At 44.0% G+C, this 26,799-nt stretch overlaps 1 protein-coding gene across 3 annotated transcripts in view; it reads left to right on the forward strand.

Moving 5' to 3' along the window:
• Positions 1–26,799, forward strand: part of mecr (mitochondrial trans-2-enoyl-CoA reductase) — a 101,290-nt gene that overhangs the window by 55,085 nt on the left and 19,406 nt on the right. Inside the window, exon 10 of one of the 3 annotated variants that reach the window (XM_078567346.1) lies at positions 11,984–12,504. The exons of 1 other annotated variant lie outside the window; for it this stretch is intronic. In XM_078567346.1, the coding sequence (XP_078423472.1) occupies positions 11,984–12,039 (56 nt within the window). In that variant the 3' untranslated portion in view covers positions 12,040–12,504. Of the gene's footprint in view, positions 1–4,528; positions 5,144–11,983; positions 12,505–26,799 lie in introns of those variants that run through there. One more of the 3 variants, XM_078567345.1, reaches the window with a different exon arrangement.

Raw genomic sequence — 26,799 nt, forward strand, 5'->3', positions numbered from 1 at the left:
AGCAAATAAGTACAAATGTTGCTTCATGGTGCCAAGTGTAACATTCCTGGGTCACCAAGTAGATGCTGAAGGTATCCACCCAATGCCAGAGAAGGTTGAGGGGATTCTAAAAGCAGAGAGAACAAAGAAGAACTCAAAACATTGAGTGATTGTTGTATATTATTCTAAATTTATCCCTGACTTGGCTAATACACTGACTCTGTTGTATCAACCGCTCAAAGATAGAATAGCTTGGGAGTGGTCTGTGGAGTGTCAGAAAGCACTTGAAGTGAAGTACTGACTGGTGATCTATTTTGACCCATCATGATCCCAAGAAGCAATTGGCTTTAACGTGCAATGTCTTATCACAACAGTTAGGTATGGTGTTATCTAACTCTAATAGAAGACGGTATGGAAAGACCTGTAGAATATGCTTCAGGCACTTTAACAAAACCAGCGAAAAATTATTCACAAGGCAAGAGACATTAGTGATCATATATGGTATCACGAAGTTCCCCAAATACCTGTACAGTTGGAAGTTCACTTTGTTAACTGACCACCAAACCCTTACCAATCAAATTTGGTTAAAAGAATGGAGTGCCATCCCGAGCATCAGCATAGCTGCAGAAATGGGTGTTGATGGCCCATCAGTATAATAAGTATCATAAGTGACCAGATTATGTAAATAACTGATGTTCTTTCAGGACTTCCTGTGTACACCGATACATTTCTGGCCACTGAGACACTCTCCGCGCACACACGCTCTCACCCCTCTCACACGCACACTAACCACTCAACCCTCTCACGCATGCGCTCTCTCTCTCTCCCCTGGCACACGCGCTCTATCTCTTCCCCCCACCTCGCACATGTGCACCCCCTCCCCTTCACGCACTCCTCCGCCCTAGAATGAGATTTTCATAGCAAACGGTGGCCTCGCAATACCAGCTCAATAAATAACTGATCTCGTCAAATTTGCGGTTTCAGTAACTCTTTTAATGCAATCCATTGACTGTTGTACATTGAAGAAGCAGCAACAATAATGCCCAACACTATGCTTCACCTGTCTCTGTTGCAACTCAAAGTGGTTGTAGAAAATAATACATACTCCCTCTCAGGCATTTTCCTTTCCTGAGGATCAAATTGCTTTGAATTCAAAACCCAAAGAACAGTTAAAATCTTTAATTCTGAAACAACACTAGTCATACAAGTATATCCCTAAATTAAAATGGGCACTAGTGTCCTTTCTAGTCCTGCAAGAGTGCCATTGCAAGGTATTTGCAGTGTCTTTTATGGATTTGTAGAATAGTTGAAAAGTTTTTGCACTGCTCTGTCCTCTGTGTTGCATAATGTTCATTACTGGGATCATGGGTAAATTAGCTTTAGATGCGGCATATCCATCTAGCTAATAGTGTCTGTGGCCACACTTTCGTATGGTCTTCTGAAATTCTCAGAGGTATTTCCCAATGTTTCGAAGGTGTTCAGTACGAAGCAAATATTCTTGCAGTTGTTCACAGTCACATAAACATGGGTCTGATGGGCTTGCCCTCAGCACAAGTCGGCAACCAGTTTTCCCCGGTTTGCTCTGCTTCAAAAGATCACTCACAGGAAAAATAAAAGACACAGGCGTTTTTTGCATATTGCTTCTGTCTATTAAATATATGGTCTATTGACGCTTTGCAGACAGCCAAGCAGTTAACATACATGTTTTAATTAACACCCCTCATAGAGCAAGTGACCAGTGAATGTGAGCCCAGCACATGCCCATCTGGCAGTGCAATAAAAGAAGACAAAGCTGACTTTGCTGTGTTCATGACACTGTAGCCCAGTCTGAAATAATGAGGTTGAAAATTCCAAAACATTTATCACAGATGTTTGCAGTGGATTAATTTGTCATTTGCTGCAAAAACCCGACCACTGCTTGATGTAAGTAATGTCAATGGCCTCGAGACAGATAGGATGATGTCAGCAGTTTCTGCTGAGTGGCCCTCGCCTTATCAGTTTTTCCTGATAACCTGCAGGACGTAGAAGATGCTCATAAAACAGGTGGCATACTGTTGAAGCAGATTGAGAAATTAAATGTTTCATTGTTGGGAGTATCACTGGTTCTTGAACTAGTAAATTCAACAACCTTGCAAAGCATGGTTGTGTTGCCCATCTCGGTACTCTCGTGAAACCATCAGCTTCCTTTCTTTCAATTTTCTGTAAGCATCTACTTATCAGGCAAAATGGAGGAAATGCATAGAAAAAATGGCTTTGCCAGGTGATTGAAAAGGCGTGTTGGCATGGCACCAGGTCCTGATAGCAAGAAACATAGTTTTCTACCTGTGCATTTAAAGGTGAAGCAAAAAGATCAACGTCTGGTTTTTCATACAAATTGCACAGCTGTAGGAAAACAATCCCATCTGGCTTCCTTTCAAGCTGGTCATTGAATTTCATTGATTTATTATCAGCTATTTGATTCAAGACACCGGGCAAATGCTTTGTGGTGACCCAAATGTTTCTAGAAATGCACCGTTTATCTTGACTAATTCATTACATGTCTGTGATTTTGTTCCTTCCATATTGTTTATGTATGCCACCACAGATGTGTTGCCTAGTTACTTTCATGCCCGTCTACTTGAGTGTGGTGACTTCTTGCTTGATGTGACCGATTAGCACCACTTGCCCTCCCACTGGGGCTGCCACTACTAGTACTGTTATAGGCAAACCGAGCTTCAACCATAGTTTTCAGCTGCTTGCTTTCCTCTTTTGACCCCAGGAAACATAGCTTCCAAACATTCCCTATAAGAGTCAATAGTCCCTTTCTGCCTCTCAGTCTTCTTGAATTTGGCAGATTTAGTTTTAGTTTACCTACCTAACTCCGCAGAGCTGGCTGTTATAGTCTCATCCTTTGGGGGCTTGCGCTTCACACTGCCTGCTGAGTTATTGTCTGCCCCGCGGGGTCAGCCTTGCTCTAGAACCTCCTAGCTTCGCTTTGTGTTTCTTTCATTATCCTTCCCGTTTCTCAAAACACATGTAAAAAATTTTGCAAATCACAATATTTTTCTCAGAGATTTGGTTAAATTCTCTTGCATTCTCGTGCTTAGCATGATAAGGTTTGCAACATGGCAGATGAACTGGCTGTGCTTGCACAAATGGGACCTTTCACCGTTATGAAATAAAATGGCTGCTTGTTGTGAGTCCACCAATTAATCTTTTCTCAATACAATATGCTAATGTATTTAAATAAAACTCCAGTAAGGTTGCAGAACTTCAGATTTGCCAGATCCTAACAGATATAATTGCATGTTATTACAATTACCTTTTCAATGATAGTTCTTACAAAGTAGCAATTAATTTTCTATGCATTTCTTAAGTTAAACCTCCCTTACACCATTGTATTTGGTGCAGTTTGAAAAGTAATTTTCAGGTCAAAGATATCGAACACAGTCTGCATAAACTTACATAGACTTGTCCAAAATGTTTCAATATTGAAGCAAAACTGCTGATTTTATTTTAAGCTATTTAGTAAGTTTGTGATGAGTAAAGAGTAACATACAGTAAAACTTTTTAGTAAGCATTGCGTATATGGTAAGCAAAAGGTATATACATTAAGGGTCCATTGAATGCATGTACTTCTATGCTTTTTGGTGCAAGAATAGGAATACTGGTCCTTTGAGTGCTTTGTGTTTTAGTTTAAAAGAATGCATTTAATGGTTAACAGTGTAATAAAAACAGAAAACCCTGGAAACACTCAGAAGTTCAGGCAACATCTGTGAAGAGAGACAGTTAACATTTAATTACCAGAAGCTCTGAAGAAGTCACTCGGACTCGAAACATTAACTCTGTTTCTCTGCTCACAGATGCTGTCAGACCTGCTGAGTTTTTCCAGCATTTTCTGTTTCTATTTCAGATTTCCAGCATCCGCTGTATTTTGCTTTTATTTTAACATTTAATTACTATTCATCAGAATTGAAAAAAGGACTTGTGTCATATTATTCTTGTGTAACTATTTAAATTGTTACAGTAGTTTGGAGTTTCAATCAGCCAGAATGCATCTGTACATACTGCTCTTTCCTATTAGCATTAATATCCAACCAGAGTTAGGAATCATATCATCAACATCATCATTATCATCATCATGCACCAACATCAAAGACCATTTCTCATTTCCACCCTATCACCTCGCTAACAAGAGTCCTGACCAAAATCCACCACCAATATTTCAGCATGCCCCATTGGTATATTGGGCAGAAATTGTGGCTGGAGAACTATCAACACCTCATTCTGTTAAAACTGTTAGGTCATTGTCTATTATACTCACAAGCTGAGGTCCACTTGCTTAGGAAAGGCCGGGTATCTGGAGGGAGTGGAGACCTGCTGTAGTAAGTTTCCTTCCCTTCTACGTAGTACCTGGCAACTGTGTGTTCCCAGTAAGTGTGAACAAAAAAATCAGCCTTCCAATCTTCTACTCTCAGTTTTTTTTTCCCCTGACTCCTTGATGTAATACAACAGGATCAAAAGCTACTACCTTCATATCTGATTTAAAGCTGTGTTTCTATATTGTCAGACTTGTTGCAGGAAATGATCTCCGAGCTGTGTGACTTCATTCAAGCAGGGATGCTGAGGGCGCCAGTTTGCACCAAGATTAAATTCCAGGATTATCAAACTGCTCTCAAAGCTGCTACAACACCGTTTATATCCAGCAAGCAGATCTTAATCATGTGACTTCTTTCAAAACTGTAATTAATCTTCTTAAAAAATTATAAATTGTGATATGCTCTTCAGAAAGACAGAGGAGCAGCTTTATCTCCAACTGCTCAATCCAGTCTGTGAAATATTAAGGCCTGCCTGCCCTGGTTTCATAATGATATCTCTAGAAGTGTGCGGTTAATTGTTTGAAATGGACTGGGTCTGTGCAATGTATATATTAAAACAGTGTGGCTATCATGCAAATTGTGCCACTTTCTCTTCCTCTGGATTTTTACTGTCTAGACAGCAGCTCAGTTACAAGAACCTGCCATAATTGGGGGAAATAGGTTACACACTGGAAGGATATATGGAGGATGCACAATACCCACCACCATGAATTTTAAAAAACTGTTCGGTTTGAAAATAAACTTATAAATTGAAACGGAAAATAACGATGAAATGGCTTTTAGTTTGTAATTTATGTTTATTTAATTATAGAATTAAAAAAAGTACAGAATGGGGCCTTTTAGCTCATTGAGTTTGCGCCAGCTCTTTCAAGGGGAATCCAATTAGAACCACTCCCCTTTTGTTCTATGACATCTTTGTCATTTAATCTCCCCTGCCCTCTAACCTATCCCTGACCTTCCCTTTTGCTCCACCTCACTCTCCTTTTTCAACAGCATACAACCCATCACAATTCTACGTCTCTTCAGTTCTAAAGAAGAGTTTTTTTATTCATTCACAGGATGTGGGCTTCGCTGGCTGGGCCAGCATTTATTGCCTATCACTAATTGCCCTTGAGAAGGTGAAGGTGAGCTGCCTTCTTGAAGCGCTGCAGTCCATGTGGTGTAGGTACACCCACAGTGCTGTTAGGGAGGGAATTCCAGGATTTTGACCCAGTGACAGTGAAGGAATGCCGATATATTTCCAAGCCAGGATGGGGACTGACTTGGAGGGGAACTTCCAGGTGGTGGTGTTCCCAATCTGTCTGCTGCCCTTATTCTTCTAGATTGTAGTGGTCGTGGGTTTGGAAGGTGCTATAGTGCATCTTGTAGATGGTACACAGCGCTGCTACTGTTGGTGGTGGAGGGAGTGAATGTTTGTGGATGTAATACCAATCAAGTGGGCTGTTTTGTCCTGGACGGTGTCAAGCTTCTTGAGTGTTGTGGGAGCTGCACTCATCCAGCAAGTGGGGAGTATTCCATCACACTCCTGACGTGCCTTGTAGATGGTGGACAGGCTTTGGGGAGTCTGGAGGTGAGTTACTCGTCGCACAATTCCTAGCGTCTGACCAGCTCTTGTAGCCACAGTATTCATATGGCTAGTCCAGTTCAGTTTCTGGTCAATGGTAACCCCCAGGATGTTGATAGTGGGAGTTTTATTGATGGTAATGCCATTGAACATCAAATGGCAATGGTTAGATTCTCTCTTGTTGGAGATAGTCACCGCCTGACACTTGTGCGGTGCGAATGCCACTTGTCAGCCTGTGCCTGGATATTGTCCAGGCTTGGGCTGACTATTTGGCCCAAATCCATGTCCAAGTCACATTGGATTCAAACGTTAACTCTGTTTCTCTTTCCACAGATGCTGCCAGACCTGCTGAGTTCTCCCAGCATTTTGTTTTTATGTATTTTGCTTTTATAATAGAACCACTCTCCCATTCTTTTTCCATATCCCTGCAATATTTTCCCCCTCACTTATTTAGCTTATTCCCTATAGAAGACTATTATTGAATCTGTATTCACCACTGTAATAGCCAGAGCTTGATTCTGTCTTTGATCCTTCAAGGACATTCTCTCTATCATCGTAATATATTTTTCCTGATCAAAACTGCTGCTCCTTTTTGACCTTCTCTATCATTCCTGTTTACCTTGTACCCATGAATATTAATCATTGAATCCTCCTCTTCTTTTCAGCCATATATCTGTTATTGCAACATCATATTCCACCGTGGCTATTTGCGCCTACAACTCACCAACCTTATTAATCACACTTTGTTCATTTACACACATGTACTCTTAACTTAGCCCTCTGCATTTTCTATGATCCCACTTAATTCTGTATTATTTCTGACTCTAATTGTCTCCCCCAGTCCTCTTTGCACCTTGTTTCTACTTTTTAATATTGCATCAGTGTCCAACCCCCTGCGAAATTAGTGCAGGGAGGGTTAAAATTAATTATCCTGCACATGAGGAGATTGGTCTCAGCCCTGTTCAGATGCAAGCTATTCATTTTGAACAGGTCCCTCCATGTCCTAGAACTGGCCCAATGTTCCAGAAATCTGAATCCCTTCCTTCAGCACCATGTCTCTCGTCATACATCAGCCTGCCAAGTCTTCCTATGTCTACTCTCACTAGTGTGTGGCACTAGGGCTAATCCAGAGATTACTACCTTGATATCCTGCATTTTCACTTCCTCCCTAGTCCCTTAAACTCTGACTGCAGGACCTCAATCCTTTTCCTCCCTGTGTTGTTGATGGACCAAGACTTCTCACTCTTTCCTTTCTCCCTGTAGAATGTCAACATAACATATACTAGATGCACATCAGCAGTACCAGAACTGCCTGCCTGTTCTGCCTATTGACACCCCAATTACTACTGTGTCCTTAGATCTTGCAGTACTCTCCTAATTGAATTTTCACCTTGAAAGCGCAGTCTAATTGTAGTGACTGAAGCACAAAATCTAGACTGGTATTTCAGTGCTGTGCTGTCAGAGATGTCTTTCAGATTGGATGTTAAACTTTAAAAGGTCACATGGCACTATTCAAAGAAGAGTAAGGGAATTCTCAGCTGTCAATATTTATCCCTCAACCAATATCACGAAAAACAGATAGATTGATTCTCCCTGTTTTTTCCTCTTTCTCAATATTACGGCATCTGATCACTTCTCTGCATGGAGAAGTAACCAATTAAACTTTACATAAATAAATCAAGTTACAATTCTGGGAAACATGACTGCAGAATAATGTGCTTTTATTAAGTATATTTGATCTTTCCTCTCCCCACATCTCCATATATTTGTTAGAATTATATGTATTTAAATAGTAATGTATGAGTACTACCAAAGATTATTGTAATCTTGTGTTCTGTTTATAACATACTCAGTTCAGTCGTGTGTTATAAGCTGAATTCAGTCAAGTGCACTGAAAATTAAGAGCACTTTGTATTCGTGAAGGCAGAATGTAAAACTATAAAATTAACATTGATTACTTAACAGAATAAGAAATTAGGAGTTTTTAAAACTTGCATGTGGCTCAGGTGAAGTTTCAATTTCACAAAGGTCAGCACATCCAATAATACATTGTTTCAAAGCTGCAGCAAATTAGCCTAGGATTTGGAGCTCAGGCTTTGGAAAGAGGCTTAAACCTGTGACCTTCTCACTCAGAGGCGCGATTCTATTTTCAATAGAGAGCAATATCATTGCATCCGATCTTGTCAGGTTCTCGATGAGTGGGTTAGGTGAATGTTGTCCACATTGTGTCACACAGACGAACATCAGACGATTAAAATTGAATCTAGTTATCCTAGATTTGCATTTTTTTCCAGACTTTTCTGTTTATTTGTTGTAGTGTCATGATTGAAAGCATCTGGTTTGGTGCGTCCAGGTAAGATGTATGGGGCAAGGTCTTTGGTTACTAATTCTACTGGGGAAAAGTGTCCAAAACTGTTTTGAAGCCAAACATAACAAATTGATTTCCATTATAAATCAATCAATGGAAACCTGCCTGATTTTTTTTTAACAATATTGCTGATATGCAGCAACAGAAGTCTCATCATCATGAAACTATTTGTATTATTGAGGTGGACTGGAAGGCGATGGAGGGATTCAGATGTCTCCCTGCTGCCATGGCATATTGCCAACGCGGCCACCCGCTAACTGAAGACAATTAACAGTTACTTTCTGCCCCTGCCAGCATTTTTACCAGTGTGGGACCGGCCCCCGACGTGGAGCAGGGAGACTGTCAGGTATATCGAGGCAGCCCCCTAGTGGGTTCGCAGGGTGGAGAGATCTTCCTTTAGGGATGTCCACCCCCGCTGCTCCGACACAGCCCCTGGAGGATTCTTCCCTTCTGATTGTTGGGGCCTGCCTGCCTGGCCCCAGCATATTAAACAAAAAATCTTACCTGTCCTTCGACAGTGCCTCAACCTCTAGGTGATTTGATTGGGCCAGCAACTCTAAGAGGCAAGCCACTCTCCTTAATTGGACGGTAATCCGGACAGTGGCCTCTTAATTGACTGCCACTGGGAAAATCCCCCTCCACTGAATCCTGCTTTCCATCCACGTGGGCTCAGGATCCGTGCAAATTCCAGCCAATGCTCTAAGTTTGTATTTTGCATGTGGAACCACATAATCGAGTTCTGAAATTGTGAAATAAAAACAGAAAATGCTGGAAAAACTCAGCAGGTCTGACAGCATCTGTAGATAGAGAAACAGAGTTAACATTTCAAGTCTGTATAACTTCTTAACAGCTAAAGAGAAGTAGAAATGTGATGGAATTTATACTGTTTAAGGGGGTGGGTGGAGCAGGTAAAGCAGGATGGAAAGTCAGCGATAGGTGGGGGCTAAGGAGAGATTGACAAACATATGGACACAAGATAAAGGGAGTATTAAAGGTAGTGGTAAGGGCTAAAGAAGGTGCTAGTAGTGGCATAAAGGTAAGAAAGAATGCGTGAATAGCAGAATAAGGGTCTGCACTCTGAAAGAACATAAAACAAGTGACAGATGGCCCTTTTGGGGGGAGGAGGTGGTGGTTAAGGGGAAAAGATATAAAAAAGGATTAAACCATGAATAAATGAATTTAAAAATAAGTAAATATTTTTGTTTTAATTAAAAATATTTTTTTATAAAGGGATTAAAGAAAGGGTGAAGATAGAGGAGACAGTTCATGGTCTGAAGTTGTTGAACTCAATGTTAAGCCCAGAAGGTTATAAAGTGCCTAATCGAAAGATGAGGTGATGTTCCTCCAGTTTGTGTTGGGCTTCACTGGAACAATGCAGCAGGCCAAGGACGGACATGTGGGAATGAGAACAGGATGGTGTGTTGAAATGGCAAGCGACAGGAAGGTCTGGGTCATGCTTGTGGACAGACCGAAGGTGTTCTGCAAAGCGGTCACCCAGTCTGTGTTTGGTCTCCCCAGAGTAAAGGAGACCGCATTGGGAGCAGCGAATGCAGTAGACCAAATTGAAGGAAGTGCAAGTGAAATGCTGCTTCACCTGAAAGGAGTGTTTGGGGCCTTGGATGGTGAGGTAAAGGGGCAGGTGTTGCACCTTCTGCGATTGCATGGGAAGGTGCCGTGGGAAGAGGATGAGGTGTTGGGGTGCTTTAGACGCAAAGCCGCAAACTCACTCTTTAAATATGCATAGTATTTTAGGAGAAAATTTTGATCTCTCAATCTATTCGTACACTGAATTAACTTAATGGTCACAACAACAGCCCTTTATATCTCTCAAAGTGAAGGGAGGGAGAGCAATATATAAGCATCTGGGGGTACAAATATGCTGCTTATACTGTGAGAAGATAACAGTCAGTGCATTGTTGGCAACACTCTTGATTTCATTCCTGATTCATTTTGAAAAATTAAGTGTGATTCACAGATACAGAAAATAAAGGTGGGGAAAATCTTTTTCCTGGTAATGTCTATCTTGTTATAGAATTACCAACCCTCCAGGATTGCCCTGGTGTCACAGGAATTGTACATTCATCTCCAGAACACTGTTGTAAGCAACACCCAGGAGAAAAATCATAGGTGTATTAACAATTGTGGCTTTTTTGTACAGTTTTCCTTGAGCATTTTTGTTTATTAGTTGCAAAGTTATTGAACAGGGGATAAAGGGTTATTTGACCAACAGTTAAAAATATCCAAGTAAGAAAGAGTCTACTCACTTTCCAGTTGGTAGGACAAGACAAAGCATCATTAGTATGGAAAGTGGGCAGTCATGGATGGGATTGTTGCGGTGGACTGGTTGGAGACAGGATGTCATGTGATGACGCTTCCAGGAATGTGTCCAGCCAAAGGTGATAAATGCTACATCCTGATGAATCTTGTGCATTAAAGTAACAGTGCAGAAATCGGAAGTATGAGTTTTGGCAACGCTGTTTGAGTTTTTTAGCACATAAGTGGACTTTTTAAGTTCCAGGAGAGGGGTAGAAAGGTTCCAGCCAGAGCTCTGTATCTCAGACATGCATGGGATATAACGTGAATTCACTGGGACAGGTGAACGTACCTGAGACCTTGGTAGATTTTGGGGTGGGGTCAACTTAATGGTGGGAAGCATGGGACAGGCTTAATGGACCAGCTGGTCTTTTCTCGGCTGTCATTCTTCTATGTTCAAACATAATTTTAAACAGAGCTTGTTTTTTGGGACGGTATGTTTAACCTTTCTGCTTGTTAAGCTCCTGAAAATGATTCTTTTTGTTCTTTATTTTTGAACATTCGATAGGTTGTTTTCATTTGACATTAAGATGCAAGCAACAAAGAATAACTCTAAGTGCTTTACTCAGAACGGCAACACATTCATTTCAAAGATGAAGTGATTTCAGAAATTGCAGTACCTCAAGGTATTCATCAAAACTGGCAGTTATTACTGAGAAACAAAATTAGTTTCTATTTTAGGTTAGCAACTAGGTACTCTCCAGGAGCTAATGCTGCTATCTCTGTCCATCCTGTTCCAGCTCAATAACATGTCAATTTTAACTTTAGAAATGTACGCCCCCTCGGGAAGAGTGTCTGGATGAACTTCTCAGGCCCACCAAGATGAGCTTCTCGCTCCCAATTACTTTTCTGAGGCTGTCAATTTAAGAATTTTATGCTGCGTCTTCGTGCTGATCAACAACTGGGCATTTCACTTAGCATTTAAATCTCAGCTGGTGGACTTTAAGTTCCAGGAGAGGGGTAGAAAGGTTCCAGCCAGAGCTCCGTATCTCAGACATGCATGGGATATAACGTGAATTCACTGGGACAGGTGAACGTACCTGAGACCTTGGTAGATTTTGGGGTGGGGTCAACTTAATTGTCCATCGCCTAGCCAGCGATGCCAGCCCATGGATGAATTTAGAAAAAAGCTGATTGAGAGAAGCTCAAGGCTGGAATCATAGAGAGAAGATTATGGACATTGCAAAAATGAAAGTATTTGAAACTTGATTGATAAAACTTTTTAAACATACAAAAAGAAAAAACTGGAAACAATCAGGAATAAAAATATGCTATGGATCTGATCAACAGCAACTGTTGAGAAAAGATAGGTTAACGTAAGACGTAGATGCTTTGTTAAAACAGGACAAAATGCTCCAACTGGAAAACACGCAAACACTAATGTGTCTTTTCTCTTTACAGCTGCTGTTGTGTGTTTCCTGTGTTTTTTTTTTGTTTTTATCTGTTTGTGTATGTAACTTTCCGTTTTAATATCTCACAACCAAATGGTTTTACACTGGAACATTTAGCAACTCTTGGGGACAGCTATTCACTTCAGCAAAAAGTTAAACACCTTATAAACACAAAACAGATTCACGACACAGAAGGAGGTCATTTGGCCTATTGTGTCTGTGTCAGTCAAGAAAGATCTATCCAGTTTAATGCCACTTTCCAGCTCTTGGTCCGTAGCCTTATGAATTGCAGAACCTCAAGTGAGTATCCAAGCATTTTTTAAATGTGATGAAGGTTTTTGCCTTCTAACTCCTGTCATGAAGAGATATTAATGTGTATAATGTTATTGGAAATTATTTTTAAATTGCAATTATAGTAGGGTCTGTGCCTATGTGTGTGTCTGTGTGCAGCTTAATTGGATTAAAGCCAGCTAGTCCGGGTGCTTTGATGTATAGTAGTTTTGAGATGTTAATCAGATAAACATAAGTTCATTAAAAGGTAAAGTGCAATTTGCATTTGTTGAATAAACCATTCAAAAGAATGGGTAAAATCTTGCACCTAGCTGGGATACACCAAGCAATATGTTTTATATTACTAATAAAATTGGTGGAATGAAAGGATTAGTGTAAGGAGAGGTAAAACATTAAAAAAAAACCTATTAATGCAATGGAAAATTTGCATTCAAAGGGAAAGCTGGTATAAACCACAAGGAGTTTGTGTGTGTGTGTGTGAGTTAGAGGCTTGTAAGATCTAACCAGCCTGTAAGCTTAGAACTGTGTCTGAAAAGGAACCAAATTGAAAGGAATCTCATTTTGTTTCTGTAAGGTCAAACGTGCTTTGCCTGGTGTCTGTTTAAAGTCTATTGGTAGAATGTTCCCGTTGTCATGGGGGGGGGGGGGGCAGGCCCCGCATGTCCACGCGTAAAATGACGCGTGGTGACATTGGGCGAGCATTCCCGACGTCACCATGCGCCATCGCGACATTTGGCTGTGCGGGCGCACGATGATGTCCAACACACGCCTGCCATTAATTAACAGGACAGTTAAGGCCCTTGAGTGTTCAATCAACGCCAATTTTTTGGCACCTGTGCAATCTTCGGGTCGGTGCATAGGCGCAACGGGCAGGCGGGTAGGGCACATTTGTATTAACCTCATCCACGGACGGAATAAGAGGGCTCACTGGGGTCGCGAATGTGCACAGTCAAGTATTTATTTTTGAAACTTGCCTGTAGTACTGCAGTACTGTAGATCTACAGTACTTCAAAACGCATACCAGCTGCTTTTTCTGGACTCTTAACCTCCAGGTTAGCACTCTGCAGTGAGGAATCTTTTCTGGGCCTGCAGATTTAAGGAAGCCTTCCCTTAGCCTGGGAATGAGAGGTGAACTGTCCACTGGAGGCAGCTCCTCTGAGGAGGAAGGGAGGGCTAGAAGGGAGAGGAGGCCAGGAGTACACAATCAGCCTCCAGGGGAGCCATCTTGGGGAGCAGAGGCGCAGGCACAAGAGGCGCAGAGCCAACATGAAGTCCGAAGCTGAAGGGGCCACAGAAGACGCCACTATCCTGCTGCCAGGGTATACAGGCGGCGAAGCAGCTACCTCAATATGTCTCAGGTGCAGTGCCGAAGGAGGCTCCGTGTCTCAAGGGAGATAGTCAACTCTATCTGTCAGATGATTGGGCCTGAGATCTCCCCTAACTGTGTGGGCGGACACCCCATGCCAGTGTCTCTAAAGGTCACAGCTGCCCTCAACTTCTATGCCTCTGACTCCTTCCAGGGCTCGGTGGCTCTTTGCGGTGTCTCCCAATCAGCTGTCCACACTTGTGTCAAGCAGGTTGCAGATGCACTGTTCAGGTGTGCATTAACCTTCACCCACTTCTGTTGGGACCAGGCAAGCCAGACACAGTGAGCCAGAGGCTTTGTGGCCTGCACACGTGTGGCCATCAAGGCGCCAGCAGGTGAGCCCGGTGCCTTCATTAACAGGAAGGGCTTCCACTCCATGAATGTGCAGATAGTGTGTGATCACAGGATGCAGATTCTGCAAGTCTGTGCAAGGTACCCAGGCAGTTCCTACGACACCTACATCCTCAGACACTCCCAGGTGTCGAGGTTCTTCAGTACTCCACCCCAGCTGGATGGATGGCTGCTGGGTGACAAGGGCTATCCCCTCAGAAGGTGGCTCATGACGCCTCTCCGCCATCCAAGAAAAGAAGCTGAGCAGCGGTACAATAGGAGCCATGCCTCCACAAGGGCTGTGGTTGAGAGAACCATCGGTCTTCTCAAGATGCGCTTCCGATGCCTGGACTGCTCAGGGGGCGCACTCCAGTACCCCGCAGATCATGTTTCAGTGATGGTGGTTGCATGCTGTGCTCTGCACAATCGTGCGCTGGAAAGGGGGGACGCAGTGGACGATGAAGACGTCGACGCAGCGGCTGCAGCTGCACACGATGACTCCAGCAGTGAGTCCGAGGATGAGCACGCACAGGGAAATGCTGAGGGGGTAGACGCTGACCCGGGCATAGTCCAGGGAGGCAGGGACACCTGGGAGGCTTTAATCCAACGAACCTTCAGCTAGCTCAACACAGATGGACCTCCAGGACAAGCCTGGGCTGTCAGCTTGATACTTAACACCTAAGTGCAACATCTGCCAGGTTAGCAACAATAACTAAGGGCATTGTTAATAAAGCTGAATGTCCAACAAAGCACTCATTACAGTTTTGGAAACCATACACATACAGGAGAGAGCCACCCTCAGCCATGGTGACATATCTGAATTTAATGTGTCAAGCAAAGCAACTTATTACAAAAAAAAGACAATAATGTTAAAACTCAAATAAGGATGAGGTCATAAGGACCTCATCTTGGGCCAACACAAAAGCACCAGTTAAAAACCCATGGTGTGTCTAAGGTGCCTTATGCTTTCGTTTTCGGGTGCTACCCCATCGCTTGGAGTGGCATCTGAGACAGCCTGCTGACTCTGCTGTCCTGTTGGTCTCAGTAACCTTGGTGGTCGTCCTCTGGCCCGTGGAGCCTGTCCTGGCCCCGCCTGAGAGGGAGCTGCCAGTTCCACAACTGGCGTCTCCCCAGTCGTCACAGCCTCATCGGATGCTACGGTCACAGGGAGAGGGGCGGAGGAACTACCGCCCTCATCTGGAGCGCCCTGAGAGGTGCCCACAGAGACAACAGGCAGTTGCTGCGCCGACGTGAGGTTGCTTCGGACCTCCCTGCTCACCGTGGATGGATGGGCACCCAGCTGGGAAACTTGATGCCCACACCGGCACTGACCAGCTGAGGTCAATGCCGATGTGAGGGCTTGCTGATCAGAGCGCATTCCCCAGGAAGCCCTGATGGGTCTTCTGGAGTAGGCTCTCCACGAGAATCGCCGCTCTCACCATGGAGGACGTATGGCCTTCAGTATGTGGCTCATTGATTCAGCGATTCTCTGCGTAGACTCCTCCACCACAGAGACCAAGCCAAGCATAGCCTCATGTATCTCCCCCAGATGCTCCCGCACACCCAGCCGCATTTCCTGCCCCTGCTGCGTCGCGGACGACTCCAGAGACACATCAGGTACCGACTGAGCATACTGAGGCAACGATGGGGTATGTGGAACATTCCTTGTTCCAGTCCTACTCCGGCCCCCTCCCACAACTCTTTCTCCGGTACATCGAAGATTACTTCATGCTCTCATCGGGACCTGGAAAAATTTATTAATTTTGCTTCCAATCTCCACCCCTCCATCATTTTCACATGGTCCATCTCTGACACTTCCCTTCCCTTCCTTGACCTCTCTGTCTCAATTTCTGGTGATAGACTGTCTACCAATATCTATTACAAGCCTACCAACTCCCACAGCTACCTCGACTACAGCTCCTCACACCCCGCTTCCTGTAAGGACTCCATCCCATTCTCTCAGTTCCGTCGCATCTGTTCTGATGATGCTACCTTCAAAAACAGTTCCTCTGACATGTCCTCCTTCTTCCTTAACCGAGGTTTTCCACCCACAGTAGTTGACAGGGCCCTCAACCGTGTCCAGCCCATCTCTGACGCATCCGCCCTCATGCCTTCTCCTCCTTCCCAGAAACATGATAGGGTCCCCCTTGTCCTCACTTATCACCCCACCAGCCTCCGTATTCAAAGGATCATCCTCGGCCATTTCCGCCAACTCCAGCATGATGCCACCACCAAACACATCTTCCCTTCACCCCCCCGGCGGCATTCCGTAGGGATCGTTCCCTCCATGACACCCTGGTCTACTCCTCCATCACCCCCTACTCCTTAACCCCCTCCTACGGCACCTCCCCATGCGAACGCAAGATATGCAACACCTGCCCCTTCACTTCCTCTCTCCTCACCGTCCAAGGACCCAAACACTCCATTCAAGTGAAGCAGCATTTCACTTGCATTTCCTTCAACTTAGTCTACTGCATTCGTTGCTCCCAATGCGGTTTCCTCTACATTGGAGAGACCAAACGCAGACTGGATGACTGCTTTGCGGAACACCTTCGGTCTGTCCACAAGCATAACCCAGAACTCCCTGTCGCTTGCCATTTTAACACTCCACCCTGCTCTCTTGCCCACATGTCTGTCCTTGGCTTGCTGCATTGTTCCAGTGAAGCTCAACGCAAACTGGAGGAACAGCACCTCATCTTCCGACTAGGCACTTTACAGCCTTCTGGACTGAATATTGAGTTCAACAATTTTAGATCTTAAACTCCCTCCTCCATCCCCACCCCCTTTCCGTTTCTTCCCCCTCCTCCTTGTTTTTACCAATAATTTATATAGATTTTTTTTTTCCCCACCTATTTCCATTATTTTTAATGTATTCCACCGATCATTTATATCGACCTTTAATGCCCTTTTAGTCTTATTTTACCCCACCCCCACTAGAGCTACCTTGCTTGTCCTGCTATCCATTCTTAATTAGCACATTCTTTTAGATAATATCACCACCTTCAACACCTCTTTGTTCTTTTGTCTGTGACATCTTTTGGTTATCTCCTTCTATCACTGCTTGCTTGTCCCAACAACCCTTCTTCTCTTCACCCCCCCACCTTATACTAGCTTATATTTCACCCCTCTCCTATTTTTACTTAGTTCTGTTGAAGGGTCATGAGGACTCGAAACGTCAACTGTACTCTTCTCCACCGATGCTGCCAGACCTGCTGAGTTTTTCCAGGTATTTTTTATTTTTTGTTTTGGATTTCCAGCATCCACAGTTTTTTTGTTTTTTGTTTTTATATTTTTGTTTTTAACTCTCACAAAGATGCTGGGCCTGCTCCCCACCCCCCCACTTGGACACATTCTGCCTACATCACATTAGGCACCACACGGTATTTCCTTCCATAGCAAGGAGGCGCAAGCATGTGAAGCGCAGAGCGCAGCAGATGGTTCATTGCCACACCACCTTGAGGGTCCCCTTCCATCATCTCATCGGGGCGGGGGTGGGGGGGAGGCGCTCAGGGATGGGGGGACATCTGGGTGTAAGCCGATCTGCTGGGTTAAATGCCCAATGCCAACATGGTACTCACCCTGCCAAAGTGCAACAAGCTGTTGAAGCACTTGCGACACTGGACCCAGGTGCGCTGCACCACATCACGGGAGCTCACCACCTCCATCACCTCCTCCCAGTCATGTTTCATCATGTGGGGGAGCCTCCTCCTCCTCCCATCCTGGGGGACCAGCACCTCCCGCCGTGCTGCCACCTTCTCAAGGAGGGCAGCAGGGCAGTCAACCGAAAAATGAGGGGCACACTGGCCCCCTCCCCCCCCCCTACCCTCCGGACTGGCCTGCTCACCAGAAGCCCTCTGCTGTAGCCTTGCACTTACCATTGTGCACAGCCTAGAAAAGGCTACCAGGCCTTCATTTAAACAGGCCACTATCCTCGGGAGTCAAGAAATAAGCTGGGTGGGCCTTAATTGGCCCGCCCACGTAAAATGGTGGCGCAGACCCGATCGTGGGCGGCGATCGGGTCCATACCTGCCTGCTCCCGCTCCGCCCCCTCCCCCCCCCGCCAACCTGAAAGTTGAGGCCCGTGGATTATTGTTGCCTTAGCGAAGATTTACCTGGGAATGATTAATTTGGGAATTTGTTTAAAAGTTATTATGGTAGTAATTTGGAGACGTGTATGTGTTTAATTCTTGTTAAATTAATAAATGTTTAATTTAGTTTTATTTTAAAAAAAACCTCTCAAAGCTTGGTGGTTTTATTCCTGAATTCAGAGCTGCATCTCAAACACACCAATTGAAAATATAGGTTATGACAGTTGTTCAAGTTTCCCTCTGAGATTTAAACAATTCAGCCTTTACCAACTGCTGTGTCACAACACTCCCTTTCAAGCAGTTAGATCCAGACCCCAACCACCCTCTGCCTGAAAAAAAATACTCTTTAACTCCCTTCTATTCTTTCCACTGAGACTTTAAATTTATGCCATCTGGTTATTGACTTCTATGCTAATGGAATAGGCTGGTCCTTCCTATTCATTCTCTCTAGACCCCTCATAATTTTGTGCACATCAATTAAGTCTCCCCTCAGCCTCCTCTCTTCCAAAGAAAACAACCCCAACCTGTAGTATTGGGTTGTTGGAACTGTTGAGGATTAATGTGGGACTGGGAAAACAGTATCACCAACATTATTGATGTAGAGAGTCACATGGGTATAGGAGAGTGCAATGGTGAGTCTTTAAAAGTCGGCATGAAGATAGCATCTTGTCAGGACTGTATCCTGTACATATGTATATAGTTATGTGTTGTTAACACATGCCCCTGGACCTCTTCATGAGAAAACATACAACCTTACAACATGGTGGCAGCAGGTGAAGGACCCCAAAATCCCTAAGAATGAAGAAGTAAAGAAACTGCCTTCTGACCTGAGAGAAGTGTGCTAAACTTAAATACACAGCTAGAGATCACCCAAGAAGTTATATTACAGGTGTAGAGGCTGAAGGGCAGAAGAAAGATCCACTGTGCAGCGTAAAAGGACTCAACCAGAACATGTGGTGGTCCGTTGTGGGACCCCGATCAAAAGCAGAGTCAAAGGACCTGACCAGATTGCAAAAACGTGAGCAAACTCCAAAAAAAGGCTGAAATGTGGTTTAAATTTGGTGCAATAATCAGGCAGCACTGGCAGACCAATTGTTCAACAAGCGCAACTTGAAGAACGCTGCAGTCCAAATGCAGAGTCGGCGCCATAACATATGGTGGCTGCACGTGAACAGAAACAGAAAATAAATTTTAAAGAGAAGACAGAGCAAAAAATCCGCTTCATTTCGATTCTCCAAGCCCAGGAAAGCAACTAGCTGGCCAAAACGATTTGTTCAAAATATTTTCTGCAGAATCACTGAATTTTAAACTGGCTCCACAGAGCCCAGCAAATCCCAACAAGTGTGGGAAGAAAAAGAAACGAACGCTGAGACAACATTTTTTAAAAATTAAAAATTGAAAGCTACACTTCACTGTGCCAAAAACAGCCATGGGTGGTAAATCAACACTGCCAGACCAGTTAAGGCAGATCGAAGGGCCAGACCAAGGTGCAAAATTGGGCGTTATTGAGAAGAAGATTTTTAAGATATATGTTAGCATCAGGTGTGAACAAGGAAACAGAGGCTGAACAAGTGAATGCACTATTATATTGAGTAGGTCCAATAGCCGATGGCATAATTGCCAGACAAGAAATAAATTAATCTTTCGATAACTTTGAAGAGGTCATACAGTCCTTTGACACCTACTTCATCCTAAGTAGCACTAAAATTTTGGAGTGAACAAAATTTAACGAGAGTACAACAGCTCGGGGAACATGTAGATTCTTTCATAAATGAATTATACAGATTGGCTGAAAGGTTTGACTATGGTGACCTTAAATCAGAGCCCATAAGAGACCGAATAGTAATGGGAGTGGCCGATGATACTCTTTCGGATGTACTCCAACCTAAAGAACATCTGACTTTGGGAAAAGCCATCCAAATCATCCGGTAGTCGGAAGTCTGCCAACAAAACTGATTCATTTTGTGTGGTGAAGTTAAACTGTGGTACAGAGTAACACCAATAGTCCAGCTCATAAAGCAACAAAAGGGTAAGGAGACTCCAGGGAACGGAAAGCAATACTCAGGCAAAACACAAGATGGTGGCAGACCATGCCAGTGTTGTGGCACCAAAAGATCTCATAAGCAAGAGAAGTGTACAGTAATCACTGTACAGTGCTTTCAATGCAACCACCTGGGACATTTTGGAAAGACGTATAAGTCCAAAACCTTGAGAAGTATAGCAGATCCCAGAAGGGTCTATGAGCTAGATGAGCCACACCAAGAAGAAGTCCAATAATATTTCTAGGGAGAAATTAAGGATCCCAGATTCACATTTTGGAATGCTAACATATCTGTAAGTAGTCACAACACAAATTTCAAATTAGAGGAGCCAGTGTGACAGTCCTGTCAGATGAGGAACCATGGCTAGTGAAACAATGGCCCGTAACTTCCCTGTGGTGATCAGGCCGGAACCCTGGGGGGTTGGGGGGTGTCAGGTCGGGCCAGGCCTGGGGTAGGGAGGGTGGGCCGGGCCAGGCCTGGCGGGGAGCGGGTCAGGGTAGGATGGGCTGGGGGTGGTAGGGTCGGGTCCGTTGTGTCGGGCTGAGCCAGGTCCCTGGATGGTGGGGTTTGGTCAGGTCAGGTTGGGCTGGGGGTGAGCAGGGGGTGGTCGGGTCGGACCAGGGGGCAGGGGAGTCAGGCAGGTGGGATTCTGGGCCGGGCAGGTGGGGGTGCCAGAGGGTGGGGGGTGTCAAGTTGGGCCAGGAGTAGGGGAGGGTGTCGGGCCGGGCATGGCCGGAGAAGTTGGGGTGGGTGGGAGGGTGGTCAGGGTGTAGTGGATGGGTGGGGGCAGGAGAGACCCGTGGAGGGTCTGGAGGGGTAGTCGGGTGGTGATAGTAAGGAGGTTGGAATTTTCTCTCATGAGCAGGAAAGCCTGTGTTGACCTCAACCTTATCCAAATGATCAATTAGATTAACCATCATGGATCTGGCTCGAACTTATAAAGGATTTTCCAAAACTGTTCACTGGGTTGTGTGATGGTATAATAATTTTCATAATATTTTTCTGGTTTAGTGTAAAGTAGGCTTATGGGGCATTGTGTTGTTCTGTCTGTATGTGTGATTTAATTATGTCTTGTAGCCAAGCAGACTGCGGGTTGAAGTTATCAAAAGAAGTAAGGTGTAGAAGTGTCTTTAAAATGTTAATGAGTAAACACGGTTGGGGTCTTAGCATGTAAGGTATAACGGAAATTTGCATTTTTAGATAGAAAGGGGGATTTGGTTTTCAAAGGGATCTCAGTTTATTTACAAACAGCCAGACAAGCAAGTTTATTTTTCTCAAGGGCTATTGACAATATATAGTGGCAATATGAAAAGATTTATACTATGAGAAAGATAAAGTTCCAAAGACATAAGGACAATGGAATTTATACATTAAAAGGGAGAAACATGTATAAAGGAGAATGAGGCTTTGTGTTAGGAGGAAGGCATTGTAAGATCTAACAGAAGTGTGAGAAGCCTCCAGTATTTGTGCATTATGTCTGCTGTCTACAGAAACCGAAGCTGGAGAAAGCTACTTTGGATTTCACTATCCAGGGTATTGTGTTAACTTGCTGGATCTGTTTAAGATCTTTTTTTTTACTGTTGACTTAATGGGGGTGTAACTGGAAGCCAGATTAATTGGGGTTTTAGGAGTTATTATAGTAGTAATTTGTAGACTGGTGTACATGCTTGAAATCTTCTCTTTTGTTCATAAATTCTTAATTTTGTTTTTTTAAATCTCTGAAGTCTTGGTGGACTTATTGCTTCTGAATTCAGGGCATCCAGTTTGAAATAAATACAAATTGCAAAACTGTTGTGATAGCGCGATCAAGTTTCCCTCATGGATTTGATCTGCCTGGCACACATCATCTGCCGCATCATAACAGTTAGGGCGACTGAATACAGCTTAACACTGAGAAATGATGCCAAACACATGTGCTTGTTTACACCACGGAAAATACTGCAGCCATTTTTGAAGCAAACACAACAGCAACTTGATCAGATGATCAAGATGTGGGTCATCTCCCCCATCTCTCAGCCGACCAATGGTTGTCCGGGATGGTCCCATTCCAAAGCCAAATGGATCCATTCGCATCTGTGTCGACCTGACACAACTCAACAAGGTTGTGGTGAGGGAAACCCACCCGATGTCCTTGGTGGACAACAGCTTGGCCAAGCTCTCCAAAAGCACAGTGTTCTCGAAACTTGTTGCCAACAGTGGTTTCTGGCTGGTTCCGTTAGATGAGAAATCTAAGTTGCCCGACAACCTTTATCACAACTTTTGGCAGATTCTACTTCAATCATTTTGCCTTAAGCGATATTAGTTCCCGAGATTTTTCAGCATGCGATGTCAGCTAACTTACAAGGCCTGAACGGAGTCATCTGCCATATGGATGATGTCCTGGTCCACATTACAACTGCTGAAGAACACAACTGTAGACTCATGGCTGTCTTGAAATGTTTGCAGGAAGCAGGATTGACGCTGAATGGTAAGTGCGAGTTCCCTGAGATCGCCATTTGGTTCTTAGGTCAGTTGTGAGCAGCAAAGGCATCATGGCGGACCCACACAAAACAAAGGCAATTAGTGAGTTTTCAACCCTGTCATCCGTTCCAGATGTGATGAGAGTATAATAATTTTCCTAACATTTTTCTGGTTATTGTAAATTAGGCTTATGGGTGTAAGTATAGGTGGTTCTGCCTGTGTGATTTAAATACATTTGGAGTCAAGTAGACTTCAAGCTTGAAATCGTCAAAGGAAGCTAGGTGTACGAATGAGCTTGAGATGCTAATGAGTAAACATGGATGCTGGCTTAGCATGTAGGGTTTGAAGGGAATTTGCATTTTTAGGTACGGGAAGGGATTTTTGGATTTCAAAGGGATGTTAGTGTGTTTACAATTAGTCAGATAATTGATGCTAAGGAGTGTGTTTATTTTTCCCAAAGGTTACTGACAATATTGGCAATATGAAAGTTTTATATTATGAGGAAGATACAGTTTTAAAGACATATGGAAAAATAGAATTTACATATTAATGAGAGAGAAACATATATAAAGGAGAATGAAAGGCTATGTGAGGAGAAGGCCATGTAAGATCTAACCGGAGTGTGTGAAACAGCCTTCAAGAAGCCCCGATCCATTTGTGCATAAGTCTGCTATGTAAAGTGACTGAAGTTGGGGAAGCCATTTGGAATTCCACTGTCAAGTGAGTATTGTGTTAACTTGCTGGTTTCGTTTTAAATCTAAAATCTATTTTGGACTATTGCCTTAAAGAGGGTGTGTAACTGGAAGTCAAGTCAATTAGGAATTTTAAGATTTGTTATAGTACTAAGTAATTGTAGCCTTATGTATATGCTTGAAATCATTTCATTTATTAATAAATATTTTAATTTAATTTGTAAAATCTCTAAAGGTCTTGGTGGACTCATTACTTCTGCATTCAGTGCACATATCCTCTCGTAATAAATACAAATTGCAAAACCATTGTGATAGCGCGACTAAGTTTTCCTTGTGGATTTGGTCCACCTGGCACACATCATCTGCCACGTCATAACGCAGATCTCCAAAGATTCCTGGCCACGGTGAACTAATTGGTGAAATTTCTGCCCGACCTGGTGCAGGTCACAAAGCCTCTGTGAAACCTTCTTAAAAGGGCCCAAGCGTGGTGTTGGGATGCATACCAACAGCAAGCATTCTGTCAGATCAAAGACAGGCTGCTGTCGCCAGATAACCTGGCTCACTATGACCCATCCCTGCCCACTACACTCACAGCAAATGTCTCATCAACAGGACTAGGGGCAGTTCTGTTCCCAGAGCAGCTGGATGGATGCCACCAATCAGTACATTACGCGTCTAGGGGGCTGTCAGACACGGAGATGTGGTATGCAGTTATGGAAGAAGAGGACCTATTAGTAACAAGGGCTTATGAGAAGTTCTGTGGCAGGTAACTCACCTCCTGACTCACCAATGTCTGATCACAAGCCAGGAGTGTGATGCATGACAGCAGCTCCAACAACACTCAGAAAACTTGACACCATCAAGGACAGAGCAGCCTGCTTGATTAGCACCCCATCCACTACCTTCAGCGTTTGCTTCCTCCACCACCAACACACAGTAGGAGCAGTTTGTGCCATCTACAAGATGCACTGCAGTATCTCACCAGGGCTGCTTCAACAGCACTTTCTAAACCCATGCCCTCTAGCACCTAGAAGAACAAGGGCATCAGATGCATGGGAACACCACCACCCAGAAGTTCCCCTCCGAGTCACATACCATCCTGACTTGGAACTATATCACCTTACCTTCGCTGTGGCTGTGTTGTTATCCTGAATTCCCTAATGAGGCTGTGAGTGTACCCACATCCCATGGACTGCTGCGGATCAGGAGGGTGGCTCACTACCCCCTTCTCAAGGGCAATCAGGGATAAGCAATGAATGATGCCCTGGGGGGCGACGTCCATTTCCCATGAACGAGTATTTTTTTAAATGGCTACAATGACGGACAGATGGAGTATAATGTGGGAAAATGTGAACTTGTCCACTTCGGCAGTAAGAGCAGAAAAGCAGCAAATTATCTAACTGTAGAGGGATTGTAGATCTCCGGGGTACAGAGGGATCTGGGTGTCCTGGGTACATGAATCACAAAAAGTTAGTATGCAGGTACAGGAAGTGATTAGAAAGGCAAATGTCGCTTATTGCAAGGGGAATGGAATATTAAAGTAGGGATGTTTTTCCACAGTTGTACAGGGCATTGGTGAGACCACAACTGGAGTACTGTGTGCAGTTTTGGTCTCCTTATTTAAGAAAGGACATAATTACATTAGAAGCAGTTCAGAGAAGGTTCACTTGACTGATGCTGGGATGAAGGGGTTATCTTCGAGGAAAAGTTGGATAGGTTGGGCCTGCATCCATTGGAGTTTAGAAGAATGATAAGGTGATCTTAGTCAAACGTATGAGTGGGGGCTTGACAAAATGGATGCTGTAAGGATGTTTCTCCTTGCCGGAGAGACCACAACTAGGGGACACAGTTTAAAAATAAGGGGGTCTCCCATTTAAGACTGAGATTAGGAGAATTCTTTTTCTCTCTCAGAGTCATGAAGTCTGTCAAGCCCTATTCCCCAGAGAGTGGTAGAGACAGGGACCTTGACTATTTTTATGCAGAGGTTAATTGATTGCCTTGTTAGTCAAAGGACATCACGTGTAGGCAGGATAGTGGCATTGAGGCCACAACCAGATCAGCCATGATCTTGTTGAACAGCAGAGCAGGCTCGAGGGGCCGAATGGCCTACCTCTGTATCTAATTTGTATGTTCATATGTATGTATGCTCGTATGTCCTCTGACTACATTGTTGGACTGAAAGTGATCATTGAGACAGATCACAAAGCATTGGTCTCACTATTGGACAAGAATGTACTCGCCGGGATGCCCCACAGAATTCAGAGGTTCTGCTTGCATCTCATGTGTTTTGCATACAAGACAGGGGAAGCATAAAAAGACTGTGGACAAACTGTCAAGGGCCACAGTCGATCATCTTGCAACACACAATGTCAATCTGGTTGACAAGCTCAAGTCATATTCCCAGTTTGTGACAGGAGAACTGCCGAAGAGGTCCAAAAAGCTTGAACCAATACTCCAGGAGCAGTTGCGAGATGAAGACTGCCTACAGTGTTGGCCACTGCAGCATCCAGATGGCAATGTAATGAAAATTTACTCTGAACAGCAGAAACATGTCACTGTTATTGATGATCTGCTAGTGTCAGATGAGTAGTTGGTTATTCCTGCCCCACTCTGGCGGAGATTCTACAATGAATCCACCAAGGCCACTTGGGCATCACAAAGTGCAGAGCATGAGCCCAGTCTGCAGTGTGGTGGCCGGGAATATCGAGCAATTGAAGCAATGATTTTACACAGTGAGGTATGCGCACTGCACAAAGCAGTCCAGAGGCAGCCACTTATCCCCACACAGTTTCCTACCATATCTTGGGAACATTTGGGAATGAATCTATTCATATACAATGGCAAGTACTTCGTCTGCATTGTTGAGTACTCAGTGAGTCAGAGTGAAACATTTACACACAATGACTACAGAGTCATTGAAAAAATTTTTAACGATCCATAGCATCCCGGACCTGGTGGTATCCAACAACAGCATGCAATTCGCTAATGAATAATTCACTCATTTTGACAATTACAGATTTCAACACCTCACCGGCTCCCCTGGGTAACCACAATCTTAGCAGTGAGGTGGAAAGGGGCGTCCGCACTATTAAAACCCTCTTGGAAAAAAATGACAACTTTCAAATAGCAATTTTGACATATAGGTCAACCGCACCGCAATGTGGATTAGCTCCATCAGGGCTGCTGATGGGCAGAAAATTCCCACTCAACTTCCCATGCTGCCAGAGAAATTAAACCCAGCGTTGGCAGCCAGGGACTATCAGAAGGTTCAGCACTGAGAACAGTCCTGCAAACAGTGGTAAGCTTCCACTTACAATAGAAGGTACCGTTTTGGAAACCTGCCCAGGCTAAAGAGAGGTGACAAGGTTTGGATCAGGGACCTTGGCAGAGAAGACATCATTGTCCTGAGGGATGAAGATCAATGATGGCCTGTCATGAAGCTGTTAATGTACATAATATTATTGGAAAATATTTTTCTTTTAAAGAAGAGGTTTAGCCTGTGGGTGTGTCTTAATTGTACTAAAGCCTGCTAGTCTGCGTGCTTTGATGTGTACTAG

Source organism: Cetorhinus maximus, chromosome 21 (assembly GCF_964194155.1).
Source record: "Cetorhinus maximus chromosome 21, sCetMax3.hap1.1, whole genome shotgun sequence".
In the NCBI taxonomy this organism is placed as follows: domain Eukaryota; kingdom Metazoa; phylum Chordata; class Chondrichthyes; order Lamniformes; family Cetorhinidae; genus Cetorhinus; species Cetorhinus maximus.